Source organism: Schistocerca cancellata, chromosome 3, assembly GCF_023864275.1.
Source record: "Schistocerca cancellata isolate TAMUIC-IGC-003103 chromosome 3, iqSchCanc2.1, whole genome shotgun sequence".
Lineage (NCBI taxonomy): Eukaryota > Metazoa > Arthropoda > Insecta > Orthoptera > Acrididae > Schistocerca > Schistocerca cancellata.
The window spans coordinates 199697823-199720661 of record NC_064628.1 but is presented as its reverse complement, the minus strand read 5'-3'; the positions used below and the strand labels follow the sequence as shown (position 1 = coordinate 199720661).

Genomic DNA, 22839 nt, shown 5'->3' with positions numbered 1-22839 from the left:
TAAAACAAGCTTTACACGTAATTCCAAACTTTTACAAGCCTTTCCTCTCTGACATCCACCATAAAATGGTGGAAGGAAAAACTTTATCGATAACTACTTTTTCGTTCTTCGTGCTGTAAAACTGCCGCATCAGGCATGGCATTTCAATTTTACTACTAAATCCTTGCATATACATTTTGTAGACAGTATCCACACAAATCTCTGAATTTACAGCAAAATATTTGATTATAACACACAGGCCAGGAGAAATGACGTTCAAACACAGAGATATATGGAAAACTGGCGCGTCATGCATGATGTTTTATTACATATTTCCTATTAACTGTATTCATAACACGTTTCGCAGGCAGTATACAAATATACCGCTGAATGTGTCCACAAAATTGTATCTGTGCAAGAAATATAGTTCAGGAGATATGACGGCATAAACACTGAAGTGCAAGAAAACGAAACTGCAGGGCGAAATTCGATAGAGATAGAGCTGAACTATGTGTACAAATACAATTTAAATATATTAAATATATGGACAAGTCCATACCTGTGCAAATTCAACGGTAGAAAGTTCCTGCTAAACCCATGGATCGATTTCAACCAATCTTGATAGAAACATTACTTACTCTCAGGAAAGAAATGCTGCGGGGGAAGAACCAGAAACTCCTTAGCGAATTAGAGTCTCCATCATCTAGATTAAGAGGCCAGATTGTCAGAAACAATTCTACCACGTTGCCTTTTCCCAAGCGTACAATACACTGGAGCGAAGATATCATAATTTGAAAAGCTGCTTTTACACTATTAATTTATTTATAAACACTGACCACTGCACGCACAGTCGACTAACATCAGGTCCGTGCCAATACTCTTTTGTCTCCACTTCATCACCAATAATTCCTTTTTGCTTTCCTAGAAAACTTAGTTAGTACCCCGTCATACTGACTGAGGTAAGCGCATAACGAAGACAGAAAGTTAGTGGCAACTATTGCAGAGTTTTCGTGTCGGCTCCCAAAACTATAAATGAAAAAAACATAGTGCGAAAGAGTATTTCCAAGTGAGAGAGTTTTTTGTACTATCCAATTTTTTTTATATTTGTGATAAACCCCTGCTCTGTGGTATCCAAGAAACCTGTCAATAGGTAGAAACGTTAAATGTGTATTGCAATCTGTTTAATTTCTTTACACAGTTCACTGAACAATTTCATCTCTTGACCGAAAATGATCTACTGAGCTTTAAGTGTCTGCTTTCTTGGTAAAGTAAGTCACCTTCGTGTTTTACAGAGCTGCTTGTGCAATAACAGTGAAAGTTATTTTTAACGCACATAACTGACAGGTAAGTGTATTCCCATGGTTTTAATAAAGTATTCAACGTTTAATTGGCTTTTTCACATCAATGAATTACGCTGCATGACTAAAAATACGAAAAATAAGAAATAAAAGTTTAGCATTCCAGTGTATCACCACAACTTAAGCGACAGAAAATTGTCTGTCCTGTTTCATCAAAGCTTAGAAGACTTCCACATTCACTGAATGGAGTGTCTTGTCTTCTACCAGAATTTCCCCGCCATATTACAATGAAATGAAATGACCATATGGCATTATTGTCCAGCAGACCTCGTCTGGGGTAGTTCGGCCGTCTGGTGCAAATCTCCTTGTCTGACGCCACTTTAGCAACTTTTGATTCGGTGAAGGTGAGATTAAATGATGAGGAGAACACAAACACTCAGATCTAGAGTTAGGAAAATCTCCGACTCGGCCGGGAGCGAACCCAGAACGCCGGGATCTAGCACCAGCTGTACTAACGACCAGATCACGCTCCGTGTACACTAGATGCGCCCCGCATTGTTACCCACGATTAAGCAGTTATTTGTAAAGAAATTTTGAAGAAAAGTCACTGTCCACGTGTATGCTCCATCACAAAAGTTCTCTTTTGGGGGTATTGAGGAGCGAACCAGTTGCCGAACTATGCACATCGAAATAATAATATTAATAATAATAATAATAATAACACGTTTTAGGAGGTGAGAGAAGTTAATAGAATAAATGTCACCCACAACTCAACTTACACAACCCAAGATCCCAACATTAATTCTTCTGAACTATCAGGATGCTCGAAGTAAACGAAATCTACAAAAAATTACAAATAATTCAATTCCAAACATAAAAGTCACTGGTCAAGAACCCCCATAGTACCATGATGCAATACACTTTCAAACAGCAAAATAGTTTCATGTACCTATGAATCGCATGAGGATGTAGAAGGCAATGGAAACCACTTAACGTGTATCCACAGGACATGTGGCCTGTGACTGAAAACGGTCATAATGATCTCTCCATTGGCAAAAGGTTCCCGAATAGGCCACTATTGGGATCCCCGGGAGGTGACTGGCAAGGGGGAGGTGACCATAAGAAAAAGACTGAGTAACCAACGAATGGAAAACGTTCTACTACTCGGGGCGTAGAATGTCACAAGTTTGAAGTGGTAGGGAAGCTAGAAAATCCGAAAAGGGAAATGCAAAGGCTCAATCTAGATATTGCAGAAATCAGTGAAGTGATGTAGAAAGAAGACAAGGATTTTTGGTCTAATGTGTATAGGGTAATATCAAGAGCAGTAAAATATTGTATTACAGGAAAGGGATTCTTTATGAATAAGAAGGTAGGGCAGAGAGTGTGTTACTGTGAACGATTCAGAGATAGGTTGTTCTTATCAGAGTCGACAGCAAACCAACACCGACAACGATAGTCCAGTTATACATGCCGACGTCGCAGTCTGAAGATGAAGAGATAGAGAATGTATACGAGTACCTTGAAAGTATAATACAGTGCATAAAGGAAGATGCAAATATATTTGTCATGGGAGAATGGAATGCAGTTATAGGGCAAGGAGTAGAAGAAAAGATTGCTGAACAATATGGGCTTGCGACAAGGAGTGAGAGAGGGGAAATACTAAATGAGTTATGTAATAAATTTCAGCCAGTAATAGCGAATACTTTGTTCAAGAATCACAAGAGGAGGAGGTACACTTGGAAACCATCGGGTGATACGGGAAGATTTCAGTTAGATTGCATCATAGTCAGACAGAGATTCCGGAATCAGATACTTGATTGTAAAGCATAACCAGAAGCAGATATAGACTCAGATCACAATGTAATAGTGATGAAGTATTGGAATCAGAATTTAAAAGAGTTTTGGAGCACTTAAGATTAAATAAGGCATAAAGGATGGATAACATTCTATCAGAGTTTCTAAAATCATTGGACGAAGTGGCAAAAAAAAAACACTATTTACGTTGGTGTTATAGAACGTATGAGTCTGGTGACATACCATCTGACTTTCGCAAAAATATCAGTCAAACAGTTCCGAAGACTGAAAGAGGTGTCGAGTGCGAGAACTGTCGCACTCTCAGCTTAACAGCTTCTGCGTCCAAGTTGCTGACAAGAATAATATACAGAAGAATAGAAAAGAAAACTGAGACTGTATTAGATGACGATCAGTTTGGTTTTAGGAAAGGAAAAGGGAAAACTCTGACATTGAGATTAGTACTGGCAGCAAGACTAAAGAAAAATCAAGACACAGGATTTGTCGACCTGGGGAAAGCGTTCGACAATGTAAAATGGTTCAAGATGTTTAAAATTTTGAGAATAATAGGGGTAAGCTGTAGGGAGGGACGGGTAATGCACAATATGTACAAGAGCCAAGAGGTAATAATAAGACGGTACGACCAACAACGAAGTGCTCGGAGTAAAAAGGTTTTAAGACAGGGGTGTAGTCTTTCGCCCCTACTGTTCAATCTGTACATCAGGAGTGGGATTAAAATTCAAAATGAAAGGACATCAATGATAATTAAAATTAAAGGTGAAAGGATATCAATGATACGATTCGCTGATGACATTGCTACCCTGAGTGAAAGTGAAGAAGAATTACATGATGTTCTCAATGGAATGAACAGTCTAATGTGTACAGAATATGGTCTGAGAGGAAATCGAAGAAAGACGAAACTTAACATCAGGTCGCTGGTAACGAAGTACAAGAAGTTAAGGAATTCTCGTACCTCGGCAGCAAAATAACCAGTAACAGACGGGGTAAGTAGGACATCAGCAGCAGACTAGCACTTGCAAAAGGGATATTCCTGGCCAAAAGAAGTCTACTAGTATCAAACATAGGCCTTAATTTGAGGAAGAAATTTCTGAGCACGTACGTTTTTAGCACAGCATTGTATGGTAGAGAATCATGGAACAGATTAGAATCGATGCATTTGAAATGTGGTGCTACAGACGAATGTTGAAAATTAGGTGGACTGACAAGGTAAGGAATGAGGTTTTACGCAGAATCTGAAAGGAAAGGAATATGTGGGAAATACTGTCAAGGAGAAGGGAAAGGTTGATAGGACATCTGTTAAGACATCATAGAATGACTTCCACGGTACTACAGGGAGCTGTAGAGGGCGGAAGCTGTAGAGGGAGACAGAAATTAGAATACATCCAGCAAATAATTGCGGACGTAGATTGCTCTGAGATGAAGGGGTTGGCACAGAAGAGGATTTCGTGGTGGGCAGAATCAAACTAGTCATAAGACTGCTGACTCAAAAAAAATATTACTTTGTTACGTAGTTTATGATGATTTTATCCTACAGAAATGTTTGTGCTGTGCTAGATTTATGTACGTAGTTATTTCATTTGTCAAAACAGTTAAAAAAAGTCCAATAAGTTGTAAAATGGAAACCACTATGAAGATCAAAAATGTTTTATATGCTACAGTGAGCTTCACCTTTCAGCTTCTTCTCTACATAATCGTTGTTCCGATTTAAACATCTGTGTTAGCTTTGTACCAACTTTGCAATACTCTCGACATAGAAGACAACCGCCTGTACTTCCCGCCAATTCTCTACGCTGTTCTACAGCTCGTTCGTCTGTGCCAGAATGTTGTCATCAAAGCCAGCGGTTCCTGTGAGCAGAGGTGAAACACGGGGGAAGCCAGTTACGGGCTGTGTTGTGAGTGATCAAATACAAAATGGTGCAGCAGCATTTTCATTACTCCCGCAGAGTCCGGCCGAGAATTGTCATGTTGTGTTATGTAGGTTGCATGACATCAGGCGAAATCTTTAACAGACCCTCATACCTGGCGGGAGACACTATTTATCTATCCATGTTTACGTGCTCACTGTGCACTCAGAACTGAAAAAAGCGACGTGACGTGATCGAAGGGCGTACTAGAGACATTGCCCAACAGTTTTGTCCAAAGCTTCATCGGATTTGCACAATGGTTTCCATTTCGCACCCGATAGCACCTTACTTTCTCAACAACCCTCGTAAAACCATTTAATTCATTATGTTGAATCGTGTTATGTAGGATATATTTAACTACAAGAGCATTTTCACAAATACGATTTAGTGCAAAAGTCAAATAGCAAATAGCTTCTTCTAAGAGTAATTATTCTCCCACATTACTCGTTAAATTCTTCAAAACAATAAATATCTTGTGATACACACTTTTAAAAGTAGCCTATTATTAATTCAGAGTATATTTCAATTCTATATTTCTTCCAAATCCGTTCAGCCGTTTCTGCGTGCAGAAGAGCGAAAGAAACTGGTGGTACATATGGCTAATATTTTGTAGAGCCCCCTCGAGCACGCGGTAGTGCCGCAGCACGACGTGGCATGGACTCGAGTAATGTCTGAAGTAGTGCTGGAGGGAAGTGACACTATTAATCCTGCAGGGCTCTCCATAAATCCCGAAGAGTACGAGGAGGTGGAGATCTCTTCTGAACTGCACTTTGCAAGGCATCCAAGATGTGCTCAATACTGTTCATGTCTGGCGATTTTCGTGGCCAGCGGAAGTGTTTAAACTCAGAACAGCGTTCCTGGGGCCACTCTGTATCAATGACTGTGGGGTATCGCATTGTCCTGCTGGATTTGTCCAAGTCCATCGGAATTCACATTGGACATGAATGGACGCAGGTGATCAGACAGGATGCTTATGTACGTGTCACCTGTCAGAGTCGTATCCAGATGTATCACACGCCCCACACCACTACAGAGCCTCCACCAGCTTTAACAGTCCCCTGCTGACATGCAAGGTCCATTGATTCATGAATCCCATCATGAGTTGCTGGTTGGAGTGCTGACATGTAAGTTTAAGATTATCTGCGTATCCAGTAATGCTGGCAACTGATATGTTATGCATGGGGATCATATCAATCTGTACCGCATCAAAAACGGCCTGAAGATGACGCACTGAAGCGATGAAACTGGTAGCGACAAAATAAAATAAAATCATAAGGACGGCTGTAGGTGTTTTTATTTGTCACGATGGTAAACAGCCGTCGTCTCAGAGACCTCCCGCTAAAAGGATGGACATACAAAAGATTGATTCGTGAGGTTGCCCCCATCCTGTCTATACAATTTTAAACGAGACTCGTCAAACCTCGCAACATGTTTCCAGTCATCAACAGTCCAATGTCGGTGTTGAGGGGAACCGACAAGGCGTAAAGCTTTGTGTCGTGCAGTCGTCAAGCGTACACGAGTGGCCTTTGGCTCCGAAAGCACATATCGATGATGTTTCGTTGAATGGTTCGCAGGCTGACAATTGTTGATGCCGCAGCGTTGAAATCTGTAGCAGTTTGCGGAAGGGCTGCACTTCTAACAAGTTGAACGATTGTCTTCAGTCGTCGTTGGTCCCGTTCTTTCCGGATCTTTTTCCGGCCACAGCGATGTAGGAGATTTGATGATTTACCGGATTCCTGATATTCACGGTACCCTCGTGAAATGGTCGTACGGGAAAATCCCCACTTCATCGCCATCTCGGAGATGCTGTGTGCCATCTCTCGTGCGCCGACTATAATACCACGTTCAAAGTCATTTAAGTCTTGATAACCTGCCGTTCCAGCAGTAGTAGCGGAGCTAAGAACTGCGCCAGACACTTGTTGTCTTGTATAGGCGTTACCGACCGCAGCGCCGTATTCTTCCGGTTTACATATCTTTGTACTTTAATACGCAAGCCTATACCAGTTTCTTTAGCGCTGCAGTATAACATACACTGATGAGCCAAAACATTACGACCACCTGCTTAATAGCTTGTTTGTCCGTCTTTGGAACGAAGAACATCAGTGATTCAGCAAACCAGGGGTCCAATAGTTTATTGGTAGGTTTGTAGAGGTATTCTGTATTAGATGTCCACGCACAGGTTATGTAACGCGGGTCCGATAGTTTATTGGTAGGTTTGTAGAAGTATTTTGTATTAGATGTCCACGCTCAGGTCATGTAACGGGAGTAAATAACGGGCCGCTGACCTGCGTACGCGGCGATGGCACCCCACATCGACCCAGATGGGTTCCATAGGCGAATTTGGTCGCCGAGACATCAACGTGTGTACACTATAATGCTCCTTAAACCATTGTAGCACGGTTCTAGCTCCGAGACACGGACAATAAAACTGCTGACAATTACATCGCTGTCGGGGAAGACATCAAGCGTGAAGCGATGCAGGTGGTTCGCAGCTGCCAGCGTGTCTTCGATTACCACTACAGATCCCATGTAAGCGCAGAAGAATGTCTCCCATAGTATAATACTGCTCTCAGCAGTCTGCATCCTTGGCACGCTCCCATTTCTAGCTGCAGTTCACCTCGATGACGGCGTTTGTGGAGATGACTAGCGACCTAGTGTAGCAAAGATGTGATTCACACGAAGAGCCGACACGTTTCCATTGATCGAAGGTCGAATCCCGATGGCCCCGCGCCCACTGTATTCGTAATTGACGATGTCGTAATTGACGATTGACGGGTCAACAAGTGAACACATAGGAGTGGTCTGCTGCGGAGCTTCGTATTCGATACGTACAAATAAGATAAACAGCTTGCTCCGAAACATTTGTGCGTGCACCAGCATTGTGCTCTTTCGTGAAAGATGCCACTTCTATGAAGGGTCGTGGACTTCCAAACATTTAGCGCGTAGTTGTAGTTTCATTGTGCTTCTACCTCTTTCGTAGATGCTTGCGACAGTAGCACGTGAACATTCAACCAGCTTCGCTGTTTTCGTGATACTCGTTCACAGGCTCTGCGTAATTATAACCTACCATTTGTCAAAGTCGCTTATCTCAATGGATTTCCCCATTTGCAGCCCGTATCTTCGCTGGGATGATCCGCCGTCCGTGTCTGCTCAATTTACATACTATTGTTACAGAGTCAGGTTCCCTCAACTCCACCAGATGGAATCCAACGTCGCGGTGGCCAGTAGTCATAATGTTTTGGCTATACAGTGTTTACGTGGTGACTTCGATAGACCGCCATTTTTTCGTTGTCAAATTACTGCAGAATTTGGAACATTATGGAGTAAGGGGAGTAGCTTACAATTGGTTCGCCTCTTACTTTAATAACAGAAAGCAGAAGGTAATTCTCCGCAATATTGAGAGTGGTAATGATGTTCAGTCCCAATGGGGCACTGTTAAATGGGGCGTTCCCCAAGGATCGGTGCTGGGGCCACTGCTGTTTCTTATTTATATAAATGATATGCCTTATAGTATTACAGGTGATTCAAAAATATTTCTGTTTGCTGATGACACCGGCTTGATAGTGAAGGATCTTGTGTGTAATATTGAAACATTATCAAATAATGTAGTTCATGAAATAAGTTCGTGGCTTGTGGAAAATAATTTGATGCTAAATTACAGTAAGACTCAGTTTTTACAGTTTCTAACTCACAATTCAACGAGAACTGATATTTTAATCAGACAGAATGGGCATGTTATAAGCGAGACGGAACAGTTCAAGTTCCTAGGCGTACGGATAGATAGTAAGCTGTTGTGGAAAGCCCATGTTCAGGATCTTGTTTAGAAACTAAATGCCGCTTTATTTACCATTAGAACCGTATCTGAAATGAGTGACATTTCAACACGAAAAGTAGTCTACTTCGCATATTTTCATACGCTTATGTCATATGGTATTATTTTTTGGGGTAATTCTTCTGATTCAAAAAGGGTACTTTTGGCTCAAAAACGGGCTGTTCGAGCTATGTGTGGTGTAAGTTCTAGAACCTCTTGTCGACCCCTATTCAATAATCTGGGAATTCTGACATTGCCCTCACAGTATATATTTTCTTTAATGTCGTTTGCTGTTAGCAATATTAGCTTATTCCCAAGAGTTAGCAGTTTTCACTCAGTTAATACTAGGCAGAAATCAAATCTGCATGTGGAATGCACTTCCTTGACTCTTGTGCAGAAAGGAGTGCAGTATTCTGCTGCATCCATTTTCAATAAGCTACCACAAGAACTCAAAAATCTTAGCAGTAGCCCAAACGCTTTTAAGTCTAAGCTGAAGAGTTTCCTCGTGGCTCACTCCTTCTATTCTGTCGAGGAGCTCCTGGAAGAGCTAAAAAATTAAGCAAATTCCAGTGTTACATTCATGATTTTCTTTATTTAAACTAATGACGTGTCGCCTGAATATGTTTCTTATATTTCATTTTATCTGTTTCTACAATCGTGTTATAATTTCATGTATTGACTCGTTCCATGACCATGGAGACTTCTCCTTAATGTGGTCCCACGGAACAATAAATAAATAAATATAAATATAGCACGCCCTCCTCATTGCCAGGGTCACTTAAATAACTATCATTTTATATTCTCTACTCACAGTGTAGACTAATGACTTCTCTTTGTTCTTGCATTAGTTACATACTTTTAATGCTGGCTGTGTGCTTGGTGCGCCCACTGTCACATATGCAAGCTATGAGGCGGTCAGCTGCACGTGGCCCTCCTTCCACAGGTTCAACATCCTGAACACGATTCTGGTGACAAAGCCGGGCGACCTGCAGGAGCTGGTGAACTCCGAGTCGCGCGTCATGCTGCTGTACTCGACGCGCGAGGAGGCTGTGCACATCCTGAAGGCTGCTCGCGACCTCAAGATCACAGGCGAGAACTACGTCTGGGTGGTCACGCAGAGCGTCATCGAGAACCGCGAGACGCCCTCGCACTTCCCCGTCGGCATGCTGGGTAAGTCGGCACGCGGGCCCTGGCGCCATCGACAGATGTCGTCCGGCCAAAACAGTATTTGTCTTCTGATAAACAGGTAATGGATAAATGGTAGAAGCTGAAGCAATGAGTTAAGATTTGCGCCACAACTGGGACTTGAACTCAGGCCTCCCGCTTACTAAAAAAAAATGGCTCTGAGCACTATGGGGCTCAACTGCTGAGGTCATTAGTCCCCTAGAACTTAGAACTAGTTAAACCTAACTAACCTAAGGACATCACAAACATCCATGCCCGAGGCAGGATTCGAACCTGCGACCGTAGCGGTCTTGTGGTTCCAGACTGCAGCGCCTTTAACCGCACGGCCACTTCGGCCGGCCCGCTTACTAAGCTGCTGTGCTAATCACTACACCCCCGTAACACTGTGGCTACCACAGCTGAATGGACTGCTGTTGTCCATCGCCCCCATAACACAAAATTCAATACAGACCCAAGAAGGGTAAAATGGGCTGAAGGTGTGAACAGAACTTTCTGTTAGGGAGGGCATTGCACTATGTTAGTCTGTGCAGGTGTGGTAGCCGTAAGATTATACTTGTGTAGTGACTAGTACATCTGCCTAGTAGACCCGGATTCAAGTCCTGGCTGTGTCACAAATTTTGATTCATTGCTTCAGCTTCTGTCGTTATCGAAGATAAAGTTGAGACTCATATATCTACAGTAAAATGTAATTCCATCAGATCAATAGGTACCAGATACTTCAGATCCTCAGAAAAGCAGAATCAAAGTGTAGGGAAAGATGGATAATATCCAATATGTCAACAAATGACATAAACCCGTTGTTCGAGTGCACAGTCATTGTCACTAGTTAATATAATTTTCCATTCCCATACATACCTCTTATTTCTCTTCCAAAATGAACCCTTACAACTTTGAAAATCAAAACAGATATAGTCACATGACTTACAGATCCGGTTTTGGAGTTTTTTTGCAAATGTACACCGGAGTTTCCTTTTACATTATATTATATCTAAACACATTTAATCTGACTTCCATTGGTAATGAGGCGCACATCCAATCTAAAATCGATTTCCTGCCAGGTTCTCTGCAGTCTGTTTAATTACGGAGTAGATTCTTGCTAGAGAATACAACATGAAGAGAACAAACAGGGCCGGCCGTGGTGGCCGAGCAGTTCTAGGCGCTACAGTCTGGAACCGTGCGACTGCTACTGTCGCAGGTTCGAATCCTGCCTCGGGCATGGATGTGTGTGATGTCCTTAAGTTAGTTAGGTTTAAGTAGTTCTACGTTCTAGAGGACTGATGACCTCAGAAGTTGAGTCCCATAGTGCTCAGAGCCATTTGAACCATTTTTAGAATAAACAGGGAATTCTTTATGGAACGCTACAAGAAAAAAATCGATAAGTTTGAGATCCATTGAACGTCTGGCCATGCAATCGGCACAACTCGACTCAATCCACTTACTTCAGAGGCGGTTATGGAGGAAGTAGCAGACGCTGGTGTCTTAGCATATATATTTTGTCTGCCTCATTGGAATTAAAAGGTTTTTCAGACTATATTCTGATTTCTCTCGGAAACAAAATGTGCCATAAAATTCGCTCTTGCTCGATGCATAAATACTTTCCAATTTGGGCTGTCACTACACGTGGAAAGACTTGTCATGGATTGTCATCGCTCCAATTCCTACAGTTGTGTTCATTTACTTTACCACTTAAGTGTAAAGTCAACTCATCAGTAAAAGAAATGTTTCCAGTGAAATCTCAGACTTCATCCTAACGAAATAATATTTCTCCACGGAGGTGCTTGGGAACAATCCCATCAGGGTCTTCCAGTTCTTGCACTATTGTTGATTTGTAGGGCTTGTGATGTAATTGTTTTCATACCACATGCCAAACAGATACATGAAAGAGGCCAGCTCGTGCGAACCACGCCGGGTTGCTTTTGTCGATGTGTCAACGAAATTTTGCCTGACTTTCTCTGCAATGTCATCGGGCACATGCACTCGACTTGAAGATATGTTCTAGCTTATACAGTTTCCCAAGCTGCAACATGGTTGCGAATCGAACAGTGATCCAGAAAGTGTAGAAAAAAATTCTTGTTTTTTTTATTTCCGTCTATGATCATAAAATGTTGGTCCTCTGAGGACAAATTTACTATCAAATTTCAACGAAACACATTTGCCCCTTATAAATGATAGGACTAGTGTGAGGATCTTCTACGTACTTTGTATGAAAATTAAGTTTCACAGCTGTCGCAGACTTTGATTCTTCGAACAAAAGCAAACAGCGAGCACGCCCCAGAGCAGTGCAGGGAACCGTCTTTGGTAAAATTGTCGCTGGCGCTTGTGGTGGCGTGGTTCGCTACTAGCGTAATATGTGAGTAAAAACATGATCTCCTACAAAATATACCAATACCAGATTCATAAGTCATATGAATAAGTTTATATTCTAGGGTCCGAATGACTGAGGAGACTGGAGAACTGGTGAGGCCTAGTGACAGACTGACGGTCGAGAGAAACGATTTCTTAATCTCCTAATACGAGCCAGCCACTCCCTACTCTGGCACGGCAGGCTGGCTATGGGCAGCAGACAGCTAGCTTTCGCCCCAGCGGGACACAACTCGCGTTGCCACCCTGCCTTGCTGACTTCAGGCCGGACAGTGGCTGGCGGTCCATCAGCAGACCACCGCCCTGACGTCAGTGGTACGCTGCTTCTTCTTGCAACATATGACCTCTGCTATTTGAAAGCATGCACCCAGGCAGTTCTTGAAACTCTAACAATTGTTCTTCCATCTGCGCCCTCTCTGTTCCCTTCAAATGCTTAACCTTTCCACTCAATGCAGTCTAAGCGATGCCTTGTGCATTTTCATACCTCACTCCCTCTGTGAAACAATTTTCCTCTTCCGAAATTTATAACTGTGTCACTAACGTTCCCTTTAACAGCTTGCCCTCCTCAGCGCCAAAATTATCTACATTAATGAGCATTTCCTTGCATCCAACCTTTTCCTGTCCACGCACAATACCGCGTCTCACTATATAACATGCCGCATTACAACCCTCGAGCATTTCGATGGTAAGTCAAACTTCACACTTCACACACAGCGATTTATCGGTGTCACTCGAAGTACAGTCGTCCAAATTAAGTGTTAATGTCGTTATTTGCAGTTTAACTGTATTGTCTAGTATGACAGACGCTCCTCGTGACGCATCAACACTGACGACATGGCAGTGTGTCTTATGACTAATCCCACCACATGTCGTTGTAGGTCGGTTAAGACATGATGCTGATGCAGAAAATCATGCTATAGCCCTCGCTTACATGAGACACACTGCCTGAACTTCGTTTCTCCAATTGGAAATTCACCTTTAGCGACCCCAGTGGCCACATATCATTATCCTCCACCCTGCGAAAATTAAAACGCGATCTGTCCCATTGTCTCCTACCCACCAAATCTCTCAAGGCCACTTATACATGCGCCCCCGTGTCCAACAGTAACATATATCTTTTCCCATCCACTACGTCCACTGTGGCACATTTCGCCGCTGCATTCGTATTTCCTGCGTTTGTTTTTATTGCGAACACCTTCTGGCGGATCTGGAATACTCTTTTGAGTTTAACAAGTGCTTGTTACCATTCAGACCACTTCTATTGTTGTTCCCATAATACTGCTGATGATCAATTACAACGCTATTGTTCCGTGGCTGACGGCACTGTCCCGTACACCCACAATTAAAGCATTTTATATTTCCTGCAAAGGCCCTTGGTCTATCCGTTACCCATGTTACAATAACAGTTTCTTCAGATTCTATTATTAGGTGCCCCAGGTCACACCCTCCTAGACATTTCCGGGTCTACACTCCTCAGGAGAGCATTGAGTGCCCTTTGTTCAGCTTCCTGTAACAACACCATCTTCGCCTTATCATTTTGCGTTAATTCGTATGTGCGCACATTAATTTTCCTAATCGTGTCTGCAAAATTTTCTATTTCTTCAGTAGGCCTCTTAATAATCACACTTCAGCGCTCGCTGTTTGCTACAGTTGTTGTCCGCCAACTTCCTGTGTTAACCGATGACAAGAGATCCTCCATATGTAGCACACCCTCAGACTAGCTACCGGAAAAGGCAATAACAAGGTTTGCAATGGCTGCGTCTACCGGTAGAATGTGTTTTTAGTGATCCCAACTCCTCATTCTTCGCTGCCAGTTCATTATTTGCAAATGTATTTCCCACACGAACCGTGGTACTTCATTAGGTAACGACTGCACAATGTCCAGATCGGTGACACCTTAGTCTCCGATCCCCCCACTACCCTTACTCATATTTTATAAACTCAACAATAGCAAACCCACAGTAACAACAACAGAACACTTCTTAATCGATAACACTACAACACACATTTCTTACATCTAATTATCAGCCACCCGTATTCCCTGCATTGTCTTGTCATATGGCCAAAATGATGACATGCAACACAAACAATTTCCACTATTCGGCAAAAGGGGCAAATTGCTCAAGTAAATTACACTGTGCACCTCGCATGGGTTCTGACCACTGATCCCTAGAATTACCCCTGCATTGGGAAACATTCATTGGTTCTTCCGGCTTCACAGAAGTAACTCTGCCGTTATGACGCCCTTAATTCTGGACTGCATGATTGTCATCAAGACACAAGCAACAATTTCACTCGCCTCACAAAAAAGTTCTGTAGGCTGCACTTTGGACGTCACGCAGTGGAGGATAGTAGAACGTCCGCAGTCCACTGGCAGCGAGAACAGGTCCCTGACAACGTTCTGTAGGGCACACCTTATTAATCTTCAGTTACAAATGTCGTCGTTGTCATTGTGCGGCAGATACAACCCACTTCGGCATAGTGGACTGGCAACGGTCATTGGACGGCTAGCTTCCAGCCCCACAGGTGGGAGTTAGTGAACGAGTGTCATTTATAGGTTTCTCCTCACTGTGTAACAACAATTTTATCCATTGTTGATTTTTTTAATATATGCAAGGGTGCTGATAAGCTCGGCGATCAGCGCCCTTGAGCTCCAAACTAAACACACACACACACACACACACACACACACATACCACTCTCTCTCTCTCTCTCTCTCTCTCTCTCCACTCAATAAGAACGGAACTCGCGTAGACTCCCAGCATTGATGACATTTATTGATATGCCACTTGCATATATAGGTACGTAGTCAGCGAATATCTAATTACGTTGTAGGGCTTGTGAAATTGGGTGGAACTGTGGTGGTCTAGCGCACGGGTAGCCAACCTTTCTATACGTAACGCTCACTTTGTATCTCTGTTAGTATTAAAATTTCCAAACAGCCCACCAGATCGAAAGTAAGGATAATTTATAAATTAATGAAGTACCTTCACTGTATAAAATTTATAAAGCAGAGTTACTTGAAGTTAAAGCCCGTTGGAATAATTACCTACCAAATACTTTATGTCGAACTTTCGCTAACTCAGGCACAATTAATAGTTATAAAACAACTTATTGTGACGGCAGGTTGATCATTGAGTAAATTATCTTTTTTCAAGTACGCGTGTCTGGTAGTTTCATTGTCTTCCAAGAGGTTAAGCCTCCTCCCCTCCGGAGCGTGGTGTAGGACTTCGCGGCTAGAAAGCATGGGTGGCGAATCGTTACTATCCAGGAGGTGTTCGACGAAGTTTGATCCAACGTTCACCTATCGCTTTTTTTTAGCAAGTCCTCTGCCCGTTTGTCATTTCCATACATCCTGCCAGTCCGAGTATTTAAGTTCACAAACGCCGGAGGCCGTGTATTTATCTTTAGGAGGGCTTCATTAGGAAGGTAGCGGTACTGGATGTTATTACTAGTCGTAAAAATCTATTTTTAATATTGCGCCCCAGAAAATCCTAGCTGTATAGTAGTATAGGCTGCTCAAAAAGGAATTTTGTTTTCAATTTACAATATGACAATGTCAGGTGAATACAAAGTTATAAATACAAAATCAAATAGAGGTAATGCAGAGTAGGTTTAATAATGAATACAAAAAATAGCCGTGCGGGTAAGCTACTACAAACAGCATAGTGGACGCATTATTGTGGCCAAGATAGACACGAAGGCCACGCCTACTACAGTGGTACAAGTTTATATGCCAACTAGCTCTGCAGATGATGAAGAAATTGATGAAATGTATGATGAGATAAAAGAAATTATTCAGATAGTGAAGGGAGACGACAATTTAATAGTCATGGGTGACTGGAATTCGAGTGTAGGAAAAGGGAGGGAAGGAAACATAGTAGGTGAATATCGATTGGGGCTAAGAAATGAAAGAGGAAGCCGTCTGGTAGAATTTTGCACAGAGCATAACTTAATCATAGCTAACACTTGGTTCAAGAGTCATAAAAGAAGGTTGAGTACATGGAAGAATCCCGGAGATACTAAAAGGTATCAGATAGATTATACACTCCTGGAAATTGAAATAAGAACACCGTGAATTCATTGTCCCAGGAAGCGGAAACTTTATTGACACATTCCTGGGGTCAGATACATCACATGATCACACTGACAGAACCACAGGCACATAGACACAGGCAACAGAGCATGCACAATGTCGGCACTAGTACAGTGTATATCCACCTTTCGCAGCAATGCAGGCTGCTATTCTCCCATGGAGACGATCGTAGAGATGCTGGATGTAGTCCTGTGGAACGGCTTGCCATGCCATTTCCACCTGGCGCCTCAGTTGGACCAGCGTTCGTGCTGGACGTGCAGACCGCGTGAGACGACGCTTCATCCAGTCCCAAACATGCTCAATGGGGGACAGATCCGGAGATCTTGCTGGCCAGGGTAGTTGACTTACACATTCTAGAGCACGTTGGGTGGCACGGGATACATGCGGACGTGCATTGTCCTGTTGGAACAGCAAGTTCCCTTGCCGGTCTAGGAATGGTAGAACGATGGGTTCGATGACGGTTTGGATGTACCGTGCACTATTCAGTGTCCCCTCGACGATCACCAGTGGTGTCCGGCCAGTGTAGGAGATCGCTCCCCACACCATGATGCCGGGTGTTGGCCCTGTGTGCCTCGGTCGTATGCAGTCCTGATTGTGGCGCTCACCTGCACGGCGCCAAACACGCATACGACCATCATTGGCACCAAGGCAGAAGCGACTCTCATCGCTGAAGACGACACGTCTCCATTCGTCCCTCCATTCACGCCTGTCGCGACACCACTGGAGGCGGGCTGCACGATGTTGGGGCGTGAGCGGAAGACGGCCTAACGGTGTGCGGGACCGTAGCCCAGCTTCATGGAGACGGTTGCGAATGGTCCTCGCCGATACCCCAGGAGCAACAGTGTCCCTAATTTGCTGGGAAGTGGCGGTGCGGTCCCCTACGGCACTGCGTAGGATCCTACGGTCTTGGCGTGCATCCGTGCGCCGCTGCGGTCCGGTCCCAGGTCGACGGGCACGTGCACCTTCCGCCGACCACTGGCGACAACATCGATGTACTGTGGAGACCTCACGCCCCACGCGTTGAGCAATTCGGCGGTACGTCCACCCGGCCTCCCGCATGCCCACTATACGCCCTCGCTCAAAGTCCGTCAACTGCACATACGGTTCACGTTCACGCTGTCGCGGCATGCTATCAGTGGTAAAGACTGCGATGGAGCTCCGTATGCCACGGAAAACTGGCTGACACTGACGGCGGCGGTGCACAAATGCTGCGCAGCTAGCGCCATTCGACGGCCAACACCGCGGTTCCTGGTGTGTCCGCTGTGCCGTGCGTGTGATCATTGCTTGTACAGCCCTCTCGCAGTGTCCGGAGCAAGTATGGTGGGTCTGACACACCGGTGTCAATGTGTTCTTTTTTCCATTTCCAGGAGTGTATAATGGTAAGACAGACATTTAGGAACCAGGTTTTAAATTGTAAGACATTTCCAGTGGCAGATGTGGACTCTGACCACAATCTATTGGTTATGACTGCAGATTAAAATTGAACAAACTGCAAAAAGGTGAGAATTTAAGGAGATGGGACTTGGATAAACTGAAAGAACCAGAGGTTGTACAGAGTCTCAGGGAGAGCATAAGGGAACAATTGACAGGAATGGGGCAAAGAAATACAGTAGAAGAAGAATGGGTAGCTTTGAGGAATAAAATAGTGGTGGTGGTGGGTAGTGTTTAACGTCCCGGCAACGGGGTCATTAGAGACGGAGCGCAAGCTCGGGTTAGGGAAGGATTGGGAAGGAAATCGGCCGTGCCCTTTGAAACGTCCCCTTAGAACAATTTATACTTGTGAAACGTCCCCTTAGAACAATTTATACTGACTGTGCTTAACCTGGCACACAATAATTTTAGCGCAACGCAATCTGACTATCAAAAATCCCTGCAAAAGAATGGCCCTGACAAACATTAAACTATACCTTTCACAAATCACTTACCTCACAAAAATCTTCGCTGCTCGAACTACTGCAATACAGCGAGTGCCACTACTGCCAGCTAAATAAAAGATTCAAACTACTGAAGGCACTAACTACTGATAGGGATAGTTAGCAAATGAAAGATATTAATAGAGAACAAACACTGTATTTACCTTAATAGTCATCAATAGTCATAATATATACAGCAGCTCATGACATCAATTTTTACAAATTTCAAACTCCGCCATCTCTGTCCTCACATCCGCCACTGCTGGCGGCTCCCCTCCAACTGCGCAACGCAATCTGCTGTTCACATCCAGCTATAGCAGTTCATGACAACAATGGCAGGCAACAATGCAAACTAGCCACATACTGCACACAGCACAGCCAGTGATTTTCATACAGAGAGCGCTACGTAACGTTGCCAATAAGAAAACATAAACATCAAACTTACATAAAGAAAACATAAACAGCCTACTTACATAGCCCCCATGCTCCCCACAAAAAATTTTACAAATGTTTTTGGCCAGTGGCCAATAATGATTTGATAAAATTTTTCATAATTACACTAACAAAGATATCCAATGCACACACTTATTGATACAATGTTGGTCAAAAGCTAAAATTTTCTCACAGTCCATAAAGACAGTCCTGATCATTCATCATAATAGTAATTACAGTTTTTTTCACAAAGTCTCACTAGTAAAAGAAATTGCACACAGAAGTAGTGGATTTCCATGCAGTCTTGAAGAAGTAGTGTTGTCCTTCCAACGGAAAGACAGTGCTGACTCTTGACATGCTGACAGGTAATGGGCCACAACAGAGCAAACCCACAGCAGAGTCATTCGAAGTTCTGACGAATATTGGTAGGTAGGTCATCACAGAGTAGACCCACTGTAGTCCTGGTAGAGATTGTGGTATTGGTGGGCCACCAGAGGTGCAGACCCACTGTAGACCTTGTAGAAATTGTGGACAGGCCCACTGTAGTCCTTGTAGAGATGGCCAGCAGCCATCTGTTGTGACTGTGCAGGTGCACAATCACCATCGAAGAGTCTTGCGGACAATATAGCAAGTCCATGAACCACCACTTGTGCACTCACAAAGTTTTTTGGAATTGTCCTTAGAACCAGCAATGCTGTTATCCAGTCCCTTGCTGAATTATTAACACACGTGCAAACACTAACAGTCCCTACTTCTCACATCTTGTTCATATACTATGACCAACAGAAATGTGTGCAGTGAAATGAATGCTTACAAGTTACTTAATTTGATTAACTGGCGTCAATTACAATTATATAACATAAGAATACAATTACAAAGATACAAAATACATCATTAAAAACATAACAATACAGATAATATTTGTAGTAATAGGGGCTTTACAAAAGAATAGAAATAAACATATACATCAGTGTTACAGGAATGATGACATGAGTACATACATAAAAGATCAGAATAACTTTTGAAACGTCAACTTCACACATGAGCATTAAAACAAAACAGAATAAATAAAGTCTAAGCATCTTTACAAAGAAAATAACAGAGTATTAGAAAAATTCTACAACATAGCTCTCATCAGCTAAACACATAAAGACAGGAAAAACACAAATACACACGGGTACCCAAACACATAGTGGGATAACACAAATGGAAAGGACAACACACAATTACATATTGGGAAAAAGCAGCAAAGAGGAAAGGACAGGGTTTCTTTTACTGCAGTATTTTGCTTGGAGATCTCCCTTCATTCCATAGATCGTTCGTCTTATTTCAACCTTTGCTTCCACCAAAAAATTCTATCTAAGCATGCTTTCTGTATTTATATGTTCACACATTGCTTACCTCATCATTTATTTCCAAGAAAATCCTACCTATACCTCGTTCCTGTATTCTATTCATATTTCTTTCAAAATAATTATTTCTGATTGTACAATACTCATTGGGGCCCAAATCTTTCTTCGCAATGCATTCTTTACCTATTCTCCATAGTCAGTTTCTTATATAGTCTACCCCCTCTTAAGCTAACTTAAATCTACTGAGCTCAGATATATATACCAAGGGACGAGGCAATGCAGCATCACAACAAATCAACACAAACAGAAATGACAAAAAATGCAAATTGGCAAAGCTAGCAGCATAAATTAGCAAAGCAAGTGCAATATTACAACTAATATAAGGCAATGCAGGAAACAAGAAAAACTAGCTTAGAAGAGTAACACAAAGTCCAATTCAGTAACACTATGCCTGACAAACAGCAGCAACTTATACCTAAACATGACATAGCTCAAGCAGAAAAAATATTACAGTAAAAACAACAATGCAGACAAGGGAAATGCATATTCACATCTTAATGTCTATGTAATTAAAGTGGTGCACCATAACAACTTATTGTAAAAAAAATATTACCATGTACTTGAAAAGAAAATTATGTTTTACTGTTACGAGTTCCTTCGTATTGTTCTTTCCTTTCCAAGTGCTCCTTTTTTAAAGAATGTGGATCATAAAATAATTATTTAATAGATCTGTTGACAGAAAGTGTTCACATTAGCAAATGCATTTTATTTTATAAAAGCAATGCTGCAACACAGCTGGAAACCAGATATTAAATGAAATAAGCAATTACGCAAACCAAAGCATAAAAATGTCATTCAGTAGTCATGTGACATTTCATTTCATAAGTTAATTGCTCTCAACTCTCGTACAAAGACAATCAGGTGTGCAGATGTAAAAATATTTCTTGTCAATTCATAAGCATTTCAATAATTAGCACAAAGTGCGAGTAATCATATGTTTTTTAAGTAACGAGGGTGTCGCATTAGCGATGAAAGGCACGCCCTAATGGCTTGTTCTCCAGGTGTTTGACACAGCTGTGTGCCCACAACGCATTACAAAAATCATATGTTTTCAAGTAACGAGCGTGTCGCATTAGCGATGCCCTCTGTCATTAACAGGGGTATAGGCCTCTCTTTGTCCTTCTCTTCCACCTGTGCCTCTGGCACACCCTAATGGCTTGTTCTCCAGGTGTCTGACACACCTGGGTGCCCACGTCGCATTATGTGCAGGTGGTCACTTAACTTTCTTACGGAAATATTTACGACAGCAGTTTTCGCTACAGTGACAGTCTCATATAAAAATTTCACAGGTCAAGAATTTGCGTTACAAATCTGTAGAAACAAAATGCTATTGATATGACAGTGTCCAAAATATTTTCGCCGGCATTGTGATACATTCACGCATTTACACACACATTTCATAACTCTTAAAGTACGATTCTTGGTTTCCAACATCCTTTTTCACAAGTCAAGAGTCCCTAACCACTATTCATTACTCCTTACCTTATTCGTCGACACTTTTTCCATATTTCATCATAACAGATACATAGCATAATCAAATAACTCATATAGCATCAGCTTATGGATCATAAACTTACCTCAGCAGCATAATACACATCGTCGTCGTAAAAATAACATCATAAAACCTCAGTCAAATCTCAAAATCGTCGTAGCTTCCTCCAATAATTTCAAAACCTAACAAAATTCTCTGCTCATGTCAAAAGTGTCATCTGCCTCCAACGTACTTTAAAATCATACTCCCTTACCAAATACATCATTCAAAGTTCTCATAGTATCACAATGGTTTCAAAAAAAATTATGAACAGTTCACACAGTACAGACAAAGTACAATTTCGTAAGTAACGGTGTAATTGCGTAAGCATGTGTCACTGACATAGAAAAAAAATTTTGTTTCTCTGTTAAATGATCAGATAGCTGTGTAATTTATGTGTTAGAGAAATATGGTACCGATGTGTTAAATTGTATAAGCAAATACCATATTAGCTAGGGCTCCTTGTGCTTGCCAAACACATGGTACACAAAGTAGGCGTGTACCCCCCTGAGGTTTATTGTAATTGTATCCTCAGGTATTACAGCTTACAGCAATGAAATGAAATGTATCACGAAAAACTTTCTTTGTAATTCAAAAATCTCTAAAAATAAATGTTTTAAGTACAAAATTAATCACTCAAGTACGTGTCCTGTAGCGCTAAATGAGCGTCTTGCTCTAAGATAATCTCTGGGAAGTGTCGTAGTTATCGTCCTCCAAAAGCTAAGTTCAGCAGAAGCCAATGTACTTACCTCATGATAAACAAAAGTGAAATGCTTTGCGTATAGATAACTTAGTTATTATGCTTATTGTTGCGATGAAGAAATTACTGTGCTGTAAAGTATTGTTGTGCTACGGAAAAGGCTGTCTCATTGTAGCTATACCACAAAAGTTACTACTAAAACATGTTTTACTTTCCAGAATAATTCAGAAAAACTGTGCAGATAAAAAACAGATACACCACAAAAGCAACATTGTAAATTGTCACTCAATAATAGCGTCGTGATAAAATCGTGTAGCTGTCACATAAACTAACCACTGTGTCATCTAGTATCTCACAAAAAGTACTTTAAATCCAGAATGTATTTTCAAGTAAACCAAAATGTTG

The 22839-nt window shown here is 42.1% G+C and overlaps 1 protein-coding gene across 1 annotated transcript in view; it reads left to right on the top strand.

The window, feature by feature from the left end:
- The first annotated feature begins 9823 nt into the window (after window positions 1-9823).
- Window positions 9824-22839, top strand: part of LOC126176222 (glutamate receptor ionotropic, NMDA 2B) — a 922500-nt gene continuing 909484 nt past the window's right edge. Inside the window, exon 1 of the mRNA XM_049923366.1 lies at window positions 9824-9974. Within this exon, the coding sequence (XP_049779323.1) occupies window positions 9824-9974 (151 nt within the window). The remainder of the gene's footprint in view (window positions 9975-22839) is intronic.